Raw genomic sequence first — 21,733 nt, 5'->3', positions numbered from 1 at the left:
TGCATATCTGATTCTGGTACGGAATCCAAATGAACTGTGGTACTTATCATAATGGAATGATTTCTCTATTTATATTTAAAACTAAGTTTCTATTGATCTTTTTATTATAATTATTATCAAGTGATCTTGTACTTGCCATTTTCTTTCAACATACTTTTTGCCTTTATTCCAGGAACAGTGACGACAAATAATCAACACACAACCAAATTAAAACTCATCTCATGTGATTTCCACATCAAACCAATTGTTGCATAAGCACAAGGCCATTCACTGTTCCTTCTGGCAGGAAATTGAAGCTGCTAACAAGCCTTCTGAGCAATATACGAGGATGATGTTGTATGATGGAGCTTTGTAATTTAGAATTTTTTTGTCATGAATTCATAATTTAGCTTTGTATGATGGAGCTTGTGTAATGTTTAGCATGGTGAAATGACTTGGTTTGTGGAGTCGTGCATTTAAAAATTGCTATTTGCTTGTGTAAACCATTTTAAAAGAAACAGGAATTGTTGTTTTATCTTAAACACATTTATTTTGTGAAATTTTGGTTTATGTATCTGTTGTTATTCATTTTTCTTTTTATTTTTATATTAGGTTCTTTAACATCTCATGTCCTTATTCTTCCTTGGAATTAAACCGAAACTTGAACTTCAACTTCTTTACAGTAGTAGTTTTAATTTTATACATGCGAGACTGTAGAAAGGCCACAGATTGAACAATTAATTGATTTTCTATACATCTTTGCTGACATTGAGAAAACTACTGAGCCTTCTACTTTCGGGATGAAATCTTTAAGTACTGGTTTCTACTACATCCCAATTCAATCTTGTTTGTCAGATAACTGAAGAGTACTGGGTTGATCTAGAAGAGAACCTTCAAGAGATATGTATAAAACTGTAAAAGTCAATTTAATTGGGAAGTAACTGGAACAACAATCCCCGTATGCACCCTCACAACTATCATACCACTCTATACCGACTTTGCAATTTGTAAAATTGAAAAAAAAAAAAAAAAAAGTATACAGAAATCTTTCTCAAAAATTGTGAAGACAGATTTGAATGGTGTCCAATATATTGACTTAGATTTCCATGAACATTGCATTTCGTAGAGTAGAAATCTTTTTCTTCAATCATTTAATAGAAAAGTAGAATCACTGAGAGGGGAATCAAGAGTTAGCAACTGGGAACGAGTGAAACACGGAGAGCGAGAGAAGGAGAAGAGCAATGGCGAGAGAGAACGACCAAGGGGAAGAGGTGCGAGGGAGTAGATCGATTCTTTGCGAGAGATGATGGGGGTCGGCGGAGGAGGGGTGGCACACGAGTCACCGGAGGCTAGGTTTTTCGTCTTCTTCTTTTTCCTTTCTGAGAAGGGATGGGGAGGGGAAATGTTGGAAGAGAGAGGTGCTGACTGGATGCCTCCAGTCACTTGAGGAGTAAAATTTCTGAAAATTTGAATTGGTCAGCGAACTGATCCGCACTGATCTGCACGAATCTTATAGCCAATCCAACGATCCATAATCTAATGCACAAAGGGTCCTATACATTGCAATGTATAATAGCCCATCTCTATATATATATATATATATATATGAGGTGGGCTACGGTGAGTTGCGAAGTAAAGCGACTATTTTACTTCACGCTCATATTTTGCGATTTTTAAGTTCAAAATGTCAATCCGAACCGTTCATCTTGTTCTCCATATTGAAATGTGCTTGGAGACCAAATTTTACATATTTTGGAATTTTTTTACTATTTATTAAGCAATTTTGAAAGTCACTAATCTGATGGTCCAGAAAATTTTACTGTTTTTTATTGTTCACAGCAAAACAACAATTTTCAAAAATGCTTAATAAATAGTAAAAAAATTCCAAAAAATGTAAAATTTGGTCTCCAAGCACATTTCAATATGGATTAAACATCTCACAGTTCGGATCGGTCGTTTGGACTTTCAAAATAAAAATACGGCGTGAAGTAGAAACGCATTTTACTTCGCAACTCACCGTATCCCACCTCATATATATATATAGTAGAACTAGGGTGCTCTTAAGCTCACCAAAGTTTTGGTGAGCTTAACTCTAAAACTCATAAAATCGATTTCAAATGACGAATCCGAACCGTTGAAATCCGCCTACCTTACATGTGATGCATCTACATATGAAATTTTTAAACATTTGAATTAATTTAGTATAAAGTCAAGCGGTCAAAATTAGACGGTTAATAAATTAATTTTAGTGCATTCATTTTTGAACGTTTTTTGACCGCTTGACTTTATACTAAATTAATTCGAATGTTTAAAAATTTCACATATAGATGCATCACACGTAAGGTAGGCGGGTTTCAACGGTTTGGATTCGTCATTTGAAACCTATTTGATGGGTTTTGGAGTTAAGCTCACGAAACACTTTGGTGAGCTTAAGAACACCCTAGTTCTACTATATATATATATAGGAGTAGAACTAGGGTGTTCTTAAGCTCATCAAAGTGTTTCGTGAGCTTAACTCCAAAACCCATCAAATAGGTTTCAAATGACGAATCCAAACCGTTGAAATCTGCCTACCTTACGAGTGATGCGTCTACATTGAAAATTTTAAACATTCGAATTAATTTAGTATAAAGTCAAGCGGTCAAAAAAACGTTCAAAAAATGAATGCACTAAAATTAATTTATTAACCTTTTAATTTTGACCGCTTGACTTTATACTAAATTAATTCGAATGTTTAAAATTTTCACATGTAGACGCATCACTCGTAAGGTAGACGGATTCCAATGGTTCATATTCGTCATTTAAAACCTATTTGATGGGTTTTGGAATTAAGCTCATTAAACATTTTGGTGAGCTTAAGAACATTGTTCTACTCTATATATAGAGTCTAGCTAATTTGCTACTGGAAGCACTTCGACCGAGGTGCTTACAGGGTCATATTTTAGTATTTGATGTTCAAACAACAAATTCAAACCGTTAGATGTTCAATCTACATTAAAATCTGCTTGGAGACCAAATTTTACATTTTTTTGGAATTTTTTACTATTTATTATGCAGGTTTGAAAACTGTTGTTTTCAATGCTTCAGAAATTTAATAAAAACAACGGTTTTCAAACCAGCTTAATAAATAGTAAAAAAATTCCAAAAAATATAAAATTTGGTCTCCAAGTAGATTTTAATGTAGATTGAACATCTAACGGTTTGGATTTATTATTTGAACATCAAATACGCTAATATGACCCCGTAAGCACCTCGCCGAAGTACTGTCGGCAGCAAATTAGACAGTTCCTATATATATATATAGAGAGAGAGAGAGGAGGGTTCCAATGCCTCATTTTTTTCATACCTCATCATACCTCATATTTTATATTTTCGTTTTCAAAGTCCAAATTGTCGATCCAAACCGTTCAACAAAATATTTATACTAAACTATTCATGGAGATGAAATTTTATATTTTTTGGAATTTTTTTACAATTTTTTAAGATAGGTACAAAATCACTGTTTTTGAACCATTCAAAAAACAGTGATTTTCTACCCATCATAAAAAATAGTAAAAAAATTTCAAAAATTATAAAATTTCATCCCTAACCATATTTTAGTATGGATATTATGTTGAACGGTTTGGATCGACAATTTAGACTTTGAATATGAAGAAAATGAAGATATAAAATATGAGGTATGATGAGGTATAAAACAAATGAGGCATTGGAACCCTCCTCATATATATGTGTGTGTGTGTGTGTGTGTGTGTGTTGGGTTTTGACGGTTCAAACCCATTGATTAAGTCTGTTGGGGTTTTGACTGTTCAAACTCATTTATTTGCTTAAGATGCGGAAAGAACGTAAAACAAAATTTTACTTCTAACTTAAGCCAAGGATTAAACGGGGTATGTCAGGAAACTTTCCAAGGCGGTCCACCTTTAGTATTCCTTTGGCATCAAAACCCAATTTAATCCTTTTACAGATCTACTCCATGATTGATTTCTAAAACTTTAATCTACTTATCAATTAAATAGATTAATATAGTATATTTATACCTTGATTCCAAATTCTAATTGGAATGCAGCAGAGCGAGAAGAGCGACATCTGGGAATGACTCGTCTCGGAGTATCAGACGTCTGATACCTCTATCGGTTATCCACCAGGACTAACCGGAGAGCGATTTATTTCTTTTACCAGAAATACTATAAACCGCAGAATTATGCAAAAACACTATTCATAGAGAAAAAGATGAAAACCCGTAAACACGAATTTTCGGTCACTCAGTTTCATCAATGAGCAAAATTGAAATACCACGAAATTCGAGAAAACACTATTCATCGATCCCGTAAATATACTTCACAACAACCCGCAAGATTATACGTCAACTACGTATAACTTTATTTTCTCAACCGAAACACTATTTGGGAGAGAAACCGAGAAAGAGATAAAATACCGATTCGTTTTGACACGAAACGATACGAGTGAATTAGTATTTTAATCTCTTCATGCACCCCTCTATTTATAGCCTCTAAAATGGTGTGAAAAGACCAAAATACCCCTATGACAAGGCATGCCACCTAGGGGGTGAGGTGTTATGTGGATAAGATTGATGACGTGTCATCTGGATAGGATCGATGACATGTCATGCGGATAAGGACGAATCTGAAAAGACCCGAATGCCCTTGGCCCGAATACAATTAATATCCGTATAATTATTCTGAACAATTATATTTCTTGCGGTTGTTGTTTCGGTAACTTTTATACAACGTAACGTGTACGTTTATAAATTAACCGTTGTTTCTGCTTGTCATTTTTATATGACATTTATAATTTAATTATATCACGTATAATTAATTATAACCATCTTAATATTAATTATAATCAATTTATAATTAAATAGTAAGATTCTCCGAATAGCTCCTATATGGTGTGACCCAATAGGATCTGTGTTATGTTGGTAAATAGAATTAAAACTGTTTTAACTTCTATAATCATAGGAGGCATCTGGCAGTATACACTATGATCATCCAATTACACAGATGATGCTGTACTATACAATATCACGATCCAGTAAACAATTTACTTGTGTCAGTTCTTTTGTCACATAGCTATCAGATTAGTTTCAAGGTAGGTGTGTGTGTCATCCTTGTTAACTTAATATTTTCTTGATCTTGAGTAGATTATCAAATATAATTACTCTTGTAATTATACCGCATGCAGATAATCTAACTCTACCAAGGGGCCCAGTGATGCTATAGCTCGTACAAAATACGAGGGACAATAGTACTTTTGGTAAACCATCACTTCCTCAGTTAAGCTATACATACGGAAGTGCTACCGTTATGACTGCTTTTTACAGACAGCATTGGATAACACTTACACATACACATCTCTTAGTAGGGATGATGAATACCTCATACTGTAGAACTTGACACTGAATGAAAACATTAATGACACGAACACAATTCTATTTAATGTTTCATTCGGGGTCTGTCTAATATCATGTTCCTAGAACATATATCTGTGTGATTAAAATGACATATCTTGTCAATGGTCTGTAAAACTTGACCATCTTTTAATCCACACACTAACCTTGTAGCGATAATTAGTGTTCCTCCTAATTACCTCGGTCAGAGACTTTTTAAGAGTATATATCATCTGTATTATGAAGTTTCACAATTCCAGTCATGAACTCGGAATGATTCATAAATGCAATAATACTCAAGGCAACAAAATGATATTTTGAACATTCAATTCATGAACAAAGCTTTATGATAATTTATTGTATTATTGACTTCTAGATTATTACACCAACAGTATGTATATATATAGAGAGAGAGAGAGATGAGGGATCCAATTACACCATTTTTTGGTGACACCGAATTACACTCTTGATTTTCAAAGTTTTTCAAAGTTCAAATAGTCGATCCAAACCGTTTAACATAATGGATATATTAAAATGTGCTTGCAGATCAAATTTTACATTTTTTTGAAATTTTTTTACTATTTATTAAGTATTTAACAAAATCGCTATATTCAGACCATTGAATTTTTGCACCCATCTTAATAAATAGTAAAAAAATTCCAAAAAAAATGTAAAATTTGATCAACAAGCACATTTTAACATATCCATCATGTTGAATGGTTTGGATTGACTGTTTGGACTTCGAAAATATAAAGTGTAATCCGGTGTTACCAAAAAAGGGTGTAATTGGATCCCTCCTCATATATATATTTATATATAGAGTAGAACTAGGGTGTTTTTAAGCTCACCAAACACTTTGGTGAGCTTAATTCCAAAACTCATCAAATCGGTTTTAAATGACAAATCCAAACCGTTGGAACCCGCCTACCTTACGAGTGATGCATCTACATGTGAAAATTTTAAACATTCGAATTAATTTAGTATAAAGTCAATCGGTCAAAATTAGAAGGTTAATAAATTAATTTTAGTGCATTCATTTTTTGAACGTTTTTTGACCGCTTGACTTTGTATTAAATTAATTCAAATGTTTAAAATTTTCACATGTAGACGCATCACTCATAAGGTAGGCAGATTTCAACGGTTTGAATTCGTCATTTGAAACCAATTTGATGGATTTTGGAGTTAAGTGCACCAAACACTTTAGTGAGCTTAAGAACACCCTAGTTCTACTCATATATATAAGAAGCAAATCTGCTGCGATTTCAATTTCAACCCTTCATTTATTATATTGTACGAATCTTAAAAAGAGAGTTTTTGTACACGGATCTCAAAATATATGAACGGTTGAGATTAGAATAACCCTGCGATCCTAATATATATATGTATATATTTTTTTTTTTTGAAAATCTGCAGCCGTGGTGTAGATATGCTGAAAACTTTCTGTCCTAAAATTTCAGCTCATGTAACCACAATAAATTACAAAGTGAGGCTACCGTATTATGCATAGCACGTATTAATCTGCACTATAAATTAATATATCTATTTTCAAAGTTCAAATTGTCACTCCATAAGAAAATGTACTTCTAGATCAAACTTTATTTTTCTATTTAAAATTTTTCTATCTTAACAAATAGTAAAAAAAATTCTAAAAAATGTAAAACTTCGTCTGCAAACACATTTTCAAGAAATCACTTTTAACGGTTCAAATTGACTATTTTGACTTTGAAAACGGAAGTATTGATCTGTAGTACAGACAAATCTGCACTATGCATAGTACCATAACCTCACTCATAAATCACCAAGAAATCAACAAACCACCAGAAAATGAGAAGTATACTAGTAATATGTCATTAATGCCTAGATGTAATAAACCATCACAGGAGAAGAACTGAAAGACAACCAATGTATACAAACAAGCTAGGAACGAAGAGTACCAAATAAAAAAAAACATAAATTAAATCAAAAGGCAATGCTAAGGATGTTATCATGCTTTGAGCACGACTTTGTGCACCATGGTCTCCTTGTGGATTTGGTGGCAACTCTTCTCTACGAGTTCTAGAAGCTTCTCCAGGTTACCTGCCCAGGAATTGAGCACGTCATTGCTGTCCTTCTCTGTCTGGAAGCACACTACTCCCATCGGTCGGTCAATTTTCGCTATCAGAGATTTTGACACCACCATCTCTGATAGGTACTTCTCTGCCTCCTGCACAGCACATTACTCAATTAGACATCAAAACATTTAAATTCTACATGGACAAGACATAAAAAAACATAACATGCACAATTTTGAAACAACTAAAAAGAATGGATAATATATTTCTAATATTTTCCAGGGGTGTGTAAGATAATTTCACATTTTGTAAAGCACAAAGAATCATCCGAGGGAAAATAATACATGTACCTCAAAGCTAAGGCAAAGCAACTCAGAAAGCCTCTTCAATGTAATCCTTGAATAGTACTTGGAGACCACCAAAATATTCTGAAATAAAGCACATAGATTTCTTAGTAAATAATGGCCACAACTAAAAACCAAACAGTTGGAATGCTCAAAGACAGGATTCCAGACCGTTTGATCTGCTTTGGCAAAAATTAAAAGACGCCCCATGCATTCCACCTCGGGCCGGATTGGCCAGAATTCTGATCGGACGGTCCGTATCTAAACTCAAAATTTGGATTACTTTAGGGGCTCCAGAACCCAAAAACAGATGGTATACACGCCCACAAATGCAGACACGTGCAAAACACACTAGTCTAGTCGTAACTGGGTACCTACCCTTTCGGTTCTTTCATTTTTGAATAGATTCTTTTGACCGGACCTGACCGACCCCTATTTTCTTGTTCCAGAACACTAAATTTTGACCGGACCTGACCGACCTATATTTACTTGCTCCAGAAACACTAAATTTTGAGGGGGAGAGGAGGTGAACTCTATATACAAACTATTCAAATTTTGTAACTCTCAAATCGAGGTGTAGAGGAGGTTAACTCTTTATACTGACCCACTTCCCTACTCTCGCTTTCTCTCCCCTTGTCTGGAGCGGCCACTGCAAACTATGGTTTTAAGTCATAAAAAGGGATTCAAAGACACACTTAGAATATAACACCCCCCCACCCCCCAACACACACAGAAACATACATGCTCAATGATGCGCAATTTGAGATCTTCGGCAGCTTTCTCACCGAGGGGCCCACCGAGCAAATTCTTCTCATTTTCAAACTCGGTCTTGTACATCTCCCACAGGCTCGTCCACTGTATTACCTCCATCGTTACTAACTGCTTCAGAAGCAGCCTAATTCATTCCAACATTTAACATAAAATATCATCAGATCATAACTTAATAAGCATTTTTATATTTTTTATTCTTAAACTTAAATTTTGAAGGAAAAATTAAACTCCTGTATCTGAAAATTCAAAATAGCCCAATAATGGATTTGTATTGATTGACATGAAACTGAAATGATCACTTCTTTATCAAGTTTTGCTGTTTATGCACAAAACTTGAGCTTTTTGCAGGGATATTTATTTTCTGAGGTTTTCAAGAGTATACATAAAATTTTCCCATGCAATATGCTATCCAAGAAAACCAAACAAGAAGCTTACTTGAAGTTTGGTATTTCATTGATATTTTTATCCTCCAAGGTGGCATTAAGAAGGCTCGATTGCATGGGGTCATGTGGAGCGAGTACCAGGTACCAACAGATTTTTCTCAGCACCTACATAATTACAATAGAAATCAAATCTCACCTAAAACCACTTCAACAATCAAATCTAAGAAGAGTAAAATAAATATAAAAATAAATAAATATTTACTGGTATCCACTGTGAAGGGTCCTCCTTAACGGCAGGGATATCATAGATTGACTTGTAACTACGGCATATCTCCAGGTAATCATTCTGATGGGTATAGTACCTAAAACACGTATAAAGATGCTTAGTATTTAAAATTGAATTCAAAGAAGAAAAATAAATATATTTATTAAGTACCGGATCATGTGCTCGTAATAAATGCGCTTCAGCTCTAAAAGAGAAGGAATATCTGCTGGCGCCTCTTCGACGATACCATCTCCTTCCTTTGGTTTTTTCTTTTCTTTTGCGGGATCAATGTTGAAAACCCTAGGGCTGATTTTTCTCGCCAAAATCTGAGCCCTGACGTAATCCTGCTTGTCTAAGCACAACCTTACCTATATGTTTTATACAAAGATGTTAATTCATTTATTATAGTTGACTTAAATTCAAATTTAGGTAACAGCATTCATTTACCCCCCCCCCCCCCCCTCTTACATTGCTTAACAGCACAGGATCAATTAAAATGAAATTTAGTTGAAAATCTCGACGATTATCATAATTGAAGCTAAAGTTTCAAATCCAGAATTTTGTCTCAATATAACGGCATTTGACAAATTAGACAATGATACTCGTGTTGAATAATATTAGACTTTACGGAACCTACATATCGAACAACACAACCTTATATATACAATGTTAGACAGAATAAGCACAATATATACTTTACCTGTTCAAGAATAAATGCAATTTTCTCAGTCTTTGCCATTGCTCCAAAAGTTTCCACCTGGAAACAAAAAAATTGGGGTGAAACTTCGAATTGCACAAAAGTACATTATAATTTGATAAAGAGAGATAATAACCATTTATAAATGAACATTTTTCATATATATACAAGTGCCAAAACCAATACTTACTGCAACTTCTTGCATCAAATCAGCAGCATCAGATATAAGTCCCTGTTCCTCCTTTATCTTTGCTAGTTTTCTGATAAGCCGTGCCCGCTCTATTTCTACGTATATCTGATAAAAAAAGAGAAAACACTGGTTCGTTATATTTTATTGGTTTTCCTTTATAAACCCCACATAAGGAAAGAAAAATGTTACTTTCTTGTACCTGATACAGAACCAAGATACAGTATGAAATTACAAAATATGCAGAAATGCAAAATGTGTAGAGGTGTACCTTGCCAGCAGAGACACTATTGAGTGTCTTGATGAGCTCGATACGAGTATCCAGATCAGGCGTCTCATCTATGTATTGCATTGCCTTTTGCACCATAGCTTGCACAGCCTATAGAAAGAAGCAACAAAACTCATAATTAAACATACAAAAGGATATAACTAGATGAATACATCTTTGAGAAAGAAAATATCACAAAATAACTCGTTCTTATAGGACTATTTCATGAAACGGCAGAAAATAGCAAGTTCTTACAGACTACTTCATGAACTGGCACACTGTAGTATACATAAATCCCATAGTGAATTCTTGCAAGGAAACCCCATAATTAGTGAACCAATAACTGTTATTAAAATGGTAAGAGATTTCTTAATTTTTCATACACTGGAACATAAAACTCTTCCTAGAATATAAAACTGTTCAATGTAAAAGAGCAATTTCTTATAACTGGAATAGGTTTTTAACTCCGAGTGAACATTGTTATACCTAACATTTTTAGTGAAATAATTAAAATAAAATCTAACAAGTGATAACACAAACCTGTTTAAGTTGGCCTCTCCTTTTCGACAAAAGGACGATTTGGTCATTTAGTGTTTTCCAAGCCTTAGCTTGATAACAGAGCTCCACAATGTCCATCGCTGCTTTTCTCGTGCCGGCCACATCACCGGCCAACCGCATTTGCTTTTCTACATTTAACAAAGCCTCTATCTTTCCTTCTAGGGACATATTATCTTCCTGTTTTGCCCAAAAAAAACACACAAATAACTTAGAATACAGTTCGATAAGGCAAATCCGGAAAGATCATATGACATTGTTCCTTTGAAATTATTTAATCATTCCAGACAGATTTTCTTACTGTACTAGCATTTATCATTACTCAAGAAAGAGCCGAATTGGGTAATTTCAAGCTCTTGCAATCATATATGGTGATATCGGGTCTAGGTGAATTAAGCGTTGATTAACTTTGGGTTTGATCAATTTGGGTCTGTAATTACTCCGGTTTCAGGTTCCCTTTTTTTTTTATTGGGTAATTTCAAGCTCTTCAGATTTCGTAAAAGAATTGGAGCACATTTAGTAGTATCTATTGCAACACCAGAGTTTGAAATTAACAAGTTCACGTGACTTAACTTTTATGAGAAATTACTGGAAAAGAAAAAAGAAAATCCTCAATCCCTAACGAAAAGGACCCGAAGTGCGAAGTAGACCTAGACCGCAAGTGGGAGCTACCATGGCTGGATCGTAGTTTCTGAAGGAAACCCAAAGTGCGAAGTACGAAGATAGATCGAGAGACAGAGAACTCACCATGGCTGCTGGATCGTAAAGAAGGAATCTAGACTGGAAGTTGGAGCTGCGTGCTGTGCTTCGCCTTTTCTTCTTTCGCACGAATACTAAGAAGGGAAGAAAGACGAGATGAGAGATTTATGACATGGAGCCTAGTTGGGCCTAAAATACAATAAGTAAAGGCCCAAATAAGAAAAAGCTAGACCCATAAAACCGCCTTCCTAGAAATTTAAGCCCAAATTAAAATATTCAAGGCCGTAAAATATTACTGGTTCTGACTTCTGAACCGGAAAACCATTTTTTTTTTAAAATTGAAATTTCAGTAACAGTCAAGTTTTGATTTTAAAATATATTTTAGTTTAATGTGATTATTTTTTCCTTATATCAGCAACGAGATCAAAATTAAGTGGTCCTATAATATGGTACATTGGTACCATACCTGAAATTGCATCAAAACCTGAACTCCCCCGGGAGCATAGACTGGTACAATACACTTGTATCCTCTCATGTAGTTTGAGTAGTCCCCACAAATATTTATGGTGCGAGTACGTTTGGAGATTTGATTGGAAAGACGATTATTTACGTAAAAGTTATTGATCTCATAAGTATAAATATTTTCGTGTATAAGTATTAATATTTGAGAAAAAAAATTAGTGCTAGAGTTTTTGCGGTCTCCGAAGATAGTTATGGTGCAGGGAATTTGCAGATACTTGAGTGCGGGTATTGTTATTAGCTTCCTTAAAAAAAAACACGCACACATACTGATCAGAAGCAGGCAGTTGTGTTTTCTTTCATTGCTCTGGAGGAAATCAATCCATCTGATTACTCTTGACTCTGATTATACGAAGTCCCAACAACAACGTATCTAATTTAAGCCATCAGATCAAATCAGTAAGGCATGAGATATTGATTTCTGATTTGTATGATTTGTCTCTTTTTCACTGCAAGAAGTATCAGCATAAAAAATGGTTGTACAAATTTCCATGCCTGACCTTGCCAATTAACAAGAATTAACAAGAATTGAGCTGATAATTAATGGTATTTCGTTGTGTGCTGTTCCTACCATTACCCTATTTGATATACATAGATGTAGATAACTTTTCGTACTGCTTATCTGGTATTTATGATATAAGGTAAGGTAGTTTTCAAGAATCATGGTTACTATAACAATTGTTTTGATCATATCATCAGATTTTACAGGTAATAGCAGGTCCAAATATATGATAAGCTACAGTTACCTAAAAATTGGTTCATCCTAACTTTATTTGCTCCTTTCATATCATTAAAATGTATTTTTTTTCTCAATTAAGTTATTATTATACATTAAAGAAGCACAGTGAATGAATAATGCAATATCCCCAGCAGCATTTTCCATCATTGTCTAGTAATTTCCTTCTTCTTGCTTCTCAGTTATCTTGTATGGTCTGTTGCTCTCTCTGTTTTAATTTTTTTTTTTTCAACAATTAAGTACAGATGAAGTTTGGTGTATGAAAGGTAGAGGTAATTATATCATTTGAGCTCTTATATACACATTAGAATGATAACATCATATGCAATTATGATTTACATATTATGTAATAGTTTTATTGAAAATTCTGATGGAACTTATCAGTTTGATTTGGATAGAGAATATGTATTAGAAAAGAAAAAAAATGTGAGCTTCTTTCTTGCGGGTAGTTTTATTAGCCATAGGAGAAAGTTCCAATTATTTCATATTTATCAGCTTAATCAGAGAAAACAAAATGGAATTATCATGGCCAATTATGAATTGAAAATTTGCTGATATTCTGTAAAACTAACGGTTACCACATGTTCTATCTCATGACTTGTGCAAATCTATTGCCGTACAAGGGTTGTATAATAAATACTAAGATTTCCAAATAGAAGTCCACCTAAACATATTATAGAATTAATCTGACCACGACTTGAAAGACGGTGATAACGCGAAATATCATAATGAAACATCATTTTCGAAAATAATAATGAAAATGAAGAGGTTAACAACGAAAACGCGAAAAATTATAACGAAAGGGACAGGCTTAGAAATATCCACCAGAGGCTGCTGACCTGCTGTAAACAGCGCGTTGCTATATTTCTTAGCAATTTACAGTTTTACCCATGTATTGTAGCTTCTTAGCACTGGGCCAAACCTTTCAATTGCATCTTTCATTTCTTGTGTGATATACAAATCACAAACCTTCCAAAACAAAAAAGCAGAAGGATGCATTACGCTTCTCCCTTTTCTCTTATTCTTTTCCTCACATATTTTCAAAAGATTAATCTATCCTTTGCAAATGATTACCTCCACTACACATGTGGTTCCACTGGTAATGACACCGAGAATAGTGTGTACCAAACCGACCTTGAAAAACTTTTTACTTCTCTTTCCACAGTAGCTGTTGCATCGGAAGGTTTCACTACAAATACAATTTCCGTACCAGACCAAATCTCTGGTCTCGTCCTTTGCCGTGGCGATGTCAATTCTTCAATCTGCAGCAGCTGCCTTATCCAATCCATCATAGACATACAAACTATGTGTCCGAACTCCAAAGAAGCGACGATATGGTACGATCTCTGCCTCCTTCGCTACTCAAACAATGATTTGCTCAGTTCGACCGACAACTCTGAACAGGTCATCATGTGGAATTTTAAGAATGTGACAAGCAAGAGATTTAGTGGATGGAATCCACCTAATGCCATTGCCAAAACCTACTTCAAGACGATGATGGAAGGCTTACTTTCTAGTGTTGCGTACCAGGCAGCTTATAGCTCAGCAAAACGGTTTGCCGTAGGAGACATAAACACAACATCATCTGGACCAACAATCTATAGCATGTCGCAGTGCACACCTGACTTGCCAAGCGATGCATGCCATTCATGCTTGCAAGATTTGATTAATCAGATGCTCAACAACTTTGACGGGAGGCAAGGCGGCCGGATTTTAGGGGTTAGATGCAGCTTAAGGTATGAGGTATACAAATTTTATTCTGACTTTCAACAAGTATTACCAATTAGTTCGATCTCGGGACCGGTGAAACCGATTGCACCTGGTGATGCGGTGTCTGGCAAGCAACCAACTCCGGCACCTTTAGTGTCTCCTCAGCCTCATAACTTGGCAACTCCACCACCATCATTAGCAACTGTTCCACAGAGCACAAATAAAGGTAAATACATATATTTGTAGTGTATATATATATATAGTGAATTCATCTAATATGTTTTCAGTACAGTATTCAATCTATATGCTTCTAATTTAAAATCTATCAGGTTGGGTGTGTCATGTGTGGGTATGACTTTTTAAGAGATCATGCATGTGCTCAAGCCATTTTCTTAATTCGAAAAAAAAAAAAAAAATGACCGTAACCTTTAGATGGATTAAAATTAAAAATAGTTTAAACAAGATGTCCTGAATTCCAATTCCAAGAGGTCCATATATAATAATTTACTCTCACTAGTAATCTTACATGTGATGAGGTAAAACAACTATTTTGTTTATACTCCTTTTTAATAAATTTAACAAAAATAAAACTAGGTAGGCCATCTATTTTTAAAAATTTATTATTATTCTAGAAATGAAAAGTCCTATATATATTGGTTTCCTAAGACTTTCAAATTATATTCTAAGAGTTTGTATTTGCATATGTATTTATATATCAATCTGATTAATTTAATTTTAAATGAAGCGGATAAATGCATAATCATTATTGGTGGTTCAATCACTGTTTATACGGATTTATTGAAAACAATGTATGGTATATATAGCGACATCGCCTTAAATTATTCTTTCTGTCTATTTATGTTTGAAAGTATATAACATTTATTATAGTCTATTCATTCATTTAATGTTAAATAGAAAAATATAAAAGGTATATACAATTGGATTTGACCAAGCGTTTGGGAGAACAACCTTTAACCCGGTTAAAATATATACTGTTCATGTGGAAGACCTAGGTTCGAAATAGATTATATCATGCATGTCAAACACAAATTAAAAAGAGAGGCTTGATTTGAGCCCTTTAAGACCAAAAAAAAAAAAAAGTACTCATTTCTTTTATAAGACATCATATGCAGATATCCTTCAACAGAGACAACAACAAGTAAATGCGACAAAGCCTGATCTTAATAATTTTGATGATATTTTTGACAACAGAGCCTGCTCTTGATTGTCAAATATATATTTTTTAAAAACAAAAACAGGTTGTGTTTTTTAACGTATTTTTTTCATCAGAAATTATTGAATGCTAAATAATGCAAATTTCAAGTCGGCCAATAAACTGAAAAAACATGCACTACATAACATGATTTATTAGGCACTAAGTTTGACTATAAATGTAGATCACATTTAGATTGCTCGGTATTATTTTTAAAATTTGTTTATATGCCAATTATTAAGATCGTTAAAATTATAACTTCTTATATATAGAGAGAGAGTTGGGATACGGAATTTCGCGAAGTAAAGCAAGTGTTTTACTTCACGTCTATATTTTTAATTTTAAAGTTCAAAATGTCGATCTGAACCATTCAAGTTGATCTCCATCTTAAATTGTGTTTGGAGACTAAATTTTATAATTTTTTGGAATTTTTTAAAATCACTGTTTTTCATAAAATCGTAGACCATAAAAAATCAGTGATTTTTAAAATTTGGTTTCCAAACACAATTTAATATGAATATCAACTTGAACAGTCTGATCAAGATTTTGAACTTTAAAATTAAAGATATATACACGAAGTAAAACACTTACTTTACTTCCTGAAGTACCGTATCCCAACTCTCTCTCTCTCTCTCTCTCTTTATATATATATATGAGTGAGTCTATGGTACTATTCATATCACGGGTTGTTACCGTGCTACGGCTCTATATTCGAGTTTTCAAATTCTAACGGTCGATCCGAACCGTTCATCTTGTTCTCCATATTAATATGTGTTTGGAGACCAAATTTTACATTTTTTGAAATTTTTTTACTATTTTTTTAGATTTATTGAAAATCACTGTTTTTGGATGGTCCAGAATTTTCAGATCAAGTGATTTTCTAAATATCTAAAAAAATAGTAAATTTTTTTCAAAAAATGTAAAATTTGGTCTCCAAACACATATTAATATGAAGAACAAGATGAACGGTTCGGATCGACCGTTAGGATTTGAAAACTCGAATATAGAGCCGTAGCACGGTAACAATCCGTGATATGCATAGTACCATAGACTCACTCATATATATATATATATGACGAGGGATCCACTTACAATATTTGTAAATTACAACATCTTATAACAATTCGGTTTTACGATTTTCAAAATCAATCCAAACTGTTAAACATGATCTCTATATTAAAATGTACTTGGAGATCAAATTTTAGCAAAAATAATGATGTTAAGCACTTTTGTCCTCGTAAATAAAACAAATTCTTGTAGCCAGCCTTGTACTATTATACATGCATGCTCCTTGCAAAAACCAACTACAAGTCTACAACACGAGTTACTGTTTTGTCCTTCGTATTTTTTATTTTTATAAATATTTAAATACCATTTAGCCCCTATTATTACACTATTTGAATTTATTCAGTCCCCCTAATCTCAATTTTCTAATTTCACTGATGCTAGAGTGTAACGAAGCAATTAATAATTAATAATCAAGTCTACTATAGATTGGATGAGAACCGATGCAATTAATAATTATGCCATATTTTGGAATAGATACTCGATCAGGAATTCACATTCGCTGTCATATAGAGTTATTCTGTTATAGAATTATGCCATGTGATCTTCGTTATTAATTATGATTTTCTTAAAATTTACATCAACGCTATGCACGTTCAATCTAAATCACAACTATATATAACAACAACGCAACAAGAAGTCACGCAGTCGTTCGGTTTAGACTTTAAATCAATTAATTACACCGTCATCTGTAATTCTGTACATTTTTGAGGTGATGTAGTGTTATCTTGGATTCATTCCTAAGTCCTAACCACTACAAAAGGCAGGGACTTTTTCCGAGAATAAAAAGTGATTTTTTGTGACGGAATAATGTTATAAACGTGTTTTTTTTATTCGTGATGATACTTTTTGCGACAGAGTTCCGTCATAAATGCACTTTTTTTTCTCAGTTAATTGATTTCGATGAAATGATATGTATGCTATTTTCTGCTTTTTTTTAGCTTTTCATAGAAACAACTTGTCAAATTTGAGTAACCCCATATTTATAATTTGTACCTGTCTAAAGTCCCAACCTATTTTTAGAGACCTATACAAAAAAAATTCACAGGAATTTAGATTTGCAATAATTTGTGGCCTGAGCTGGGATTATATGTCTTAACTTTTTTATTTGTTGCAGTCACATGCCGTTAGAGGTCCAAACATAATTGAGTAAATCCCGGGGGGGGGGGGGGGGGGGGGGGGTGGCGGCGGTCAAGTAAAACATCTTTGTTTAATATTACTCTCGAAGGATAATGTGATCAAATAAAGCACACAATAATATAGAAACCTACAGATATACTTTAATTGGTCATTTACTCATTTTGTTTTGTCTTTTTAAAAAATAATAATAATACTAAAGTGCTTGTGGTTATGTCCTATCAAAAACTTAATTTTGTTTCCTTTTTTTTCTTTTTTTTTTTGTATAAAGTATCTAGAACCTTGTGATGCATATAATTCATATTAAAATTTGCAGATTCAATTATTTTTCCAGGAGGATCAAGAAAACTCCTCATTATCTTCATCAATGTAATTGCGGCTGTGCTTCTTTTAAGTTTCATCATCGGCTTTTATTGGTTAAAAAAAAAGAGATATACAGGTTTGGTTCTTTATAAAACAGAGCATTACTCTTTATTATGTTGTCTTCATGAAAAACTTAGCGAGTAATTCATCTTCTTTAATCCTTTAGGAATCGAGATTTCTCAAAAAGAAGTAAGACTCGGATCCAATGGTGAAGCACCAAATATCTGGTGCAGAGAGAGAAGTTCAGATTTCACATTGTTTGATTTCGATCAAATAGCTAAAGCCACATGTAACTTTTCATCGCGAAAAAAACTTGGCCAAGGTGGATTTGGAACAGTGTACAAGGTGCTTCCTCTGTTTTCTTTTATCTCATTTTCTAGTTCTTTTCTTTTTTTTTTGTTTAGAGTGAGTGAAGGTGCTGCATTGTTTGTGGAATCAGAAAACAAAATTAAAATAATAAAAATTAGAAAGAAAAATGCAAAACTTTTACTACACAAATATGTTGGAGTTTAATATTATAAAATAATAGAATTGGATTTTATATATTTAGCTTATCTGTTGTTTGTCTCTTTCAGGGTGTGCTAGACGATGGACTTGAGGTAGCGGTGAAGAGGCTTTCCACTCAATCATGTCAAGGCATAGTTGAATTCAAAAATGAAATTCAACTTATTGCAAAGCTGCAACACACAAATTTAGTTGGGCTGCTTGGATGGTGCATCCATGGTGAAGAGAAATTACTTGTTTATGAATTCATGCCCAACAAGAGCTTGGACACCTTCATTTTTGGTAAACTTCAAAAGTTTATTTGTTCAGAAGATAAAATTCAATTTGCACTGCCTATGGCAATGTGTATAATTTTGTATTATTTTGTGCTATTGACTCATGTCTGTATTGGAGTTGGCCTCCATCATACAATATGGTATTATAATTATTCATGGTTATATGCAAACAAGTTAGGATACTGCCTCCGATATGAAATAATGTATTATAATGTATTGTTGATAATAAGTACGAAAGAGAGAATAATTTGGATAAAGGTAAACAACTTTTAGATTTTGAAATGAACAACTTGTGTAATTCAAAGTGGAATCTATGACGCTCTTCCTTTCTCTCTCCTTTTTGTTTTGTCTTTTGTTTTATTTTGATTCCGCTGAATTATACTAAGTTGTTTCACAGATGAAAGAAGAGAAGCTCTACTGAATTGGGAAAAGCGATTTGAGATAATTGAAGGCATTGCACAAGGACTTATGTATCTTCACAGGCACTCAAGGCTAAGAATTGTTCACCGAGATTTAAAAGCAAGCAACATTCTCCTCGACTCCGAAATGATTCCGAAAATATCAGATTTTGGTCTGGCCAGGATTTTCAGCCCGAAAGAGCTCCAAGCAAGCACCAATAGAGTAGTTGGAACATAGTGAGTATGACTTGAGAAAACAACCAAAAATCTGTTAGATATTATTGCTTAATAGAAATAATAGATAATTAGGTTCATAACTACATACTTTTTTTCCTCTGTTTTTCTTGAAGCGGTTACATGGCACCTGAGTATGCATCCGAAGGCCTCTTCTCTGTCAAATCAGATGTATATAGCTTTGGTGTGTTGCTTCTGGAGATTGTAAGCGGAAAAAGGAATATGAGTTTCCGCCAATACGGAGATTTTCTCAACCTCGTTGGATATGTAAGCAAATTATTCAGATAACCATTAATCTCTCAGATATAATTACGTTATATTAATTGCACAGTTAGTCGATATATATAAAGAGCAGAATACTGGTAGAAAACACAGTTTAATTTCTATTTTCAACTAAGTTAAACGATTTTTATGTCATGGAATTTCTCTTTAGGCATGGCATCGATGGAAAGAAGGACAAATTACAGAGTTAATTTCTCCTGCATTAACTGAAGAATCAAAAGAGAAGATAGAGAGATGCATCCATGTAGCTTTACTGTGTGTACAGGAGAATCCACATGATCGACCCATTATATCAGATGTAATAACCTTTCTTACCACAGAAAATATAATTCTACCACAGCCAAAGCAACCTGCTTATTTCAATATCAGAATTTCAGAGAATGTATTTGGGTCATCTCGATCTATAAATTATATAACCATAACTAGCCCAGAAGGCAGATGATGTTAATTACTACAGATAATTTAGGTTATAAACTTATAGTACCAAATTTTTGCATTGGACATGAGTGGAGATGTAATGCACTATTAATTGCTGTATATTTTTGTTTGTAAATAATATTCTCTAGTCTTATATTAATGTCAAGTTGCTGAGAGTTCGACTTGTGTTGATATTCTCTAGTCTTATAAAATTATAAATAATATTTTAATAACAACTAGAATTTAGTATTAGATACTTTAGTTATCTTCATTTCTCTCTGATTCGTTTTAAAAGACAGAAATTAAATTGCATATGTATGTACTATTGTTTGTGTATCAACAGGGGTGGATCCAGGATTTCTGTCAGAGTAGGGCACTAATCAGATTCAAATAACTAATCAGGTTTAAACCCATTAACTTATCGAGTACACAATTACAACTCAATCCCTATAATTATGTTATTTATAAAATATGTTATAATCATAAAATCGATTGACACAACATTGAAATATTTTTAGTAAGTTAATTAAAAATTTGTTTGGCACAATTCAAAATGAGACTGTTCGTAGGCAATTTGCAAATTGAAGTCAAAATTTAGATAAAAATTTAACAGAAATATAAGTGTTGAATAATAAAATACACAAAAAGTTCGACCAACCCATTTCCTTAGAATTGTAATAATATATCTCACCATTAGATCTTTCTTGTTCTGTTATTATTTTTCATTATATTTACGAAATGGAGTATCGCATATCCAAAAAAAAATGAAATACACATAATCGACCAAAACTCACAAGGAATTGGTTCAAGAACCGGACTAACTCGAACCAGGAGTAGGCACATTGAACAATTAGTACTGGATCGAAATAAAAAAAATTCAAATTCAGAGGTAGACATGCTTACCCCAATTTGAACATGGATCCGCCAGTGTGTACCAACCATCCCCATAAAAAAAATGAAATGATTACGTGTCCACAAAATAACAAAAAGAAAAAAAAAACGTATTTAACTATGTTTACGATCTAGTTGCCTTATTTCAAAAAATAATAATAATAAAGGAAAAAGAAAAGGAAAGAACCTGAGTACTATTCAACTATTAGGAGATTGGTAGAGTTTCATTTTACAGATACTTGTACATTAATTGTGATTGTTTCATTTCCTTCTTTTCTTTTCATTCAAATTTTAAAGGGAAGTCTCTTTCTTTTATAATTGGTTTAATTAATTACTGATCATGCCCTTAATTTTGATTTTCTGGGGTTGTGTTCGATTGCTTT

The 21,733-nt window shown here is 33.4% G+C and overlaps 2 protein-coding genes across 3 annotated transcripts; one reads left to right on the top strand and one right to left on the bottom strand.

Moving 5' to 3' along the window:
- Window positions 1-7,211: 7,211 nt before the first annotated feature.
- LOC144574499 (26S proteasome non-ATPase regulatory subunit 12 homolog A-like) lies at window positions 7,212-11,795 on the bottom strand. Its single transcript, XM_078324459.1, has 11 exons — window positions 11,655-11,795; window positions 10,893-11,087; window positions 10,356-10,463; window positions 10,088-10,192; window positions 9,901-9,957; window positions 9,372-9,568; window positions 9,198-9,297; window positions 8,988-9,100; window positions 8,523-8,676; window positions 7,788-7,865; window positions 7,212-7,589 (listed from the first exon to the last, which is right to left on the bottom strand). The coding sequence occupies exons 1-11, from the start codon at window positions 11,655-11,657 to the stop codon at window positions 7,371-7,373; spliced, it is 1,329 nt and encodes a 442-aa protein (XP_078180585.1). The 5' UTR covers window positions 11,658-11,795; the 3' UTR covers window positions 7,212-7,370.
- Window positions 11,796-13,780: 1,985 nt separating this feature from the next.
- On the top strand, window positions 13,781-20,613 carry LOC144574498 (cysteine-rich receptor-like protein kinase 10). Of its 2 annotated transcripts, none has more exons than XM_078324458.1 (7): window positions 13,781-14,797; window positions 18,321-18,425; window positions 18,516-18,694; window positions 18,925-19,135; window positions 19,526-19,763; window positions 19,877-20,027; window positions 20,194-20,613. In XM_078324458.1, the coding sequence occupies exons 1-7, from the start codon at window positions 13,855-13,857 to the stop codon at window positions 20,482-20,484; spliced, it is 2,118 nt and encodes a 705-aa protein (XP_078180584.1). In that variant the 5' UTR covers window positions 13,781-13,854; the 3' UTR covers window positions 20,485-20,613. The 2 variants fall into 2 exon arrangements, with proteins under 2 accessions (XP_078180584.1, XP_078180583.1); XM_078324457.1 differs by having other exon boundaries at window positions 18,303-18,425.
- Window positions 20,614-21,733: the final 1,120 nt, after the last annotated feature.

This window comes from Carex rostrata, chromosome 23 (assembly GCF_964058835.1).
Source record: "Carex rostrata chromosome 23, lpCarRost1.2, whole genome shotgun sequence".
NCBI classification, from domain to species: Eukaryota; Viridiplantae; Streptophyta; class Magnoliopsida; order Poales; family Cyperaceae; genus Carex; species Carex rostrata.
Note: the sequence above shows the minus strand (reverse complement) of the source record. Positions and strands in the feature narration are given on the sequence as shown.

Excerpts from the sequence above, each read along its gene's own strand:
- LOC144574499 (XM_078324459.1), bottom strand. Across the intron at positions 10,193-10,355 it reads ATAGTGTCTCTGCTGGCAAG|ATATACGTAGAAATAGAGCG; the intron begins GTACACCTCTAC and ends TTTTTTTATCAG. Across the intron at positions 7,866-8,522 it reads AATTGCGCATCATTGAGCAT|AATATTTTGGTGGTCTCCAA; the intron begins GTATGTTTCTGT and ends GCTTTATTTCAG.
- LOC144574498 (XM_078324457.1), top strand. The coding sequence starts at position 13,855 with ATGCATTACGCTTCTCCCTTTTCTCTTATTCTTTTCCTCACATATTTT. Across the intron at positions 18,426-18,515 it reads AAAAAAAAAGAGATATACAG|GAATCGAGATTTCTCAAAAA; the intron begins GTTTGGTTCTTT and ends TTAATCCTTTAG. Across the intron at positions 19,136-19,525 it reads CTTGGACACCTTCATTTTTG|ATGAAAGAAGAGAAGCTCTA; the intron begins GTAAACTTCAAA and ends GTTGTTTCACAG.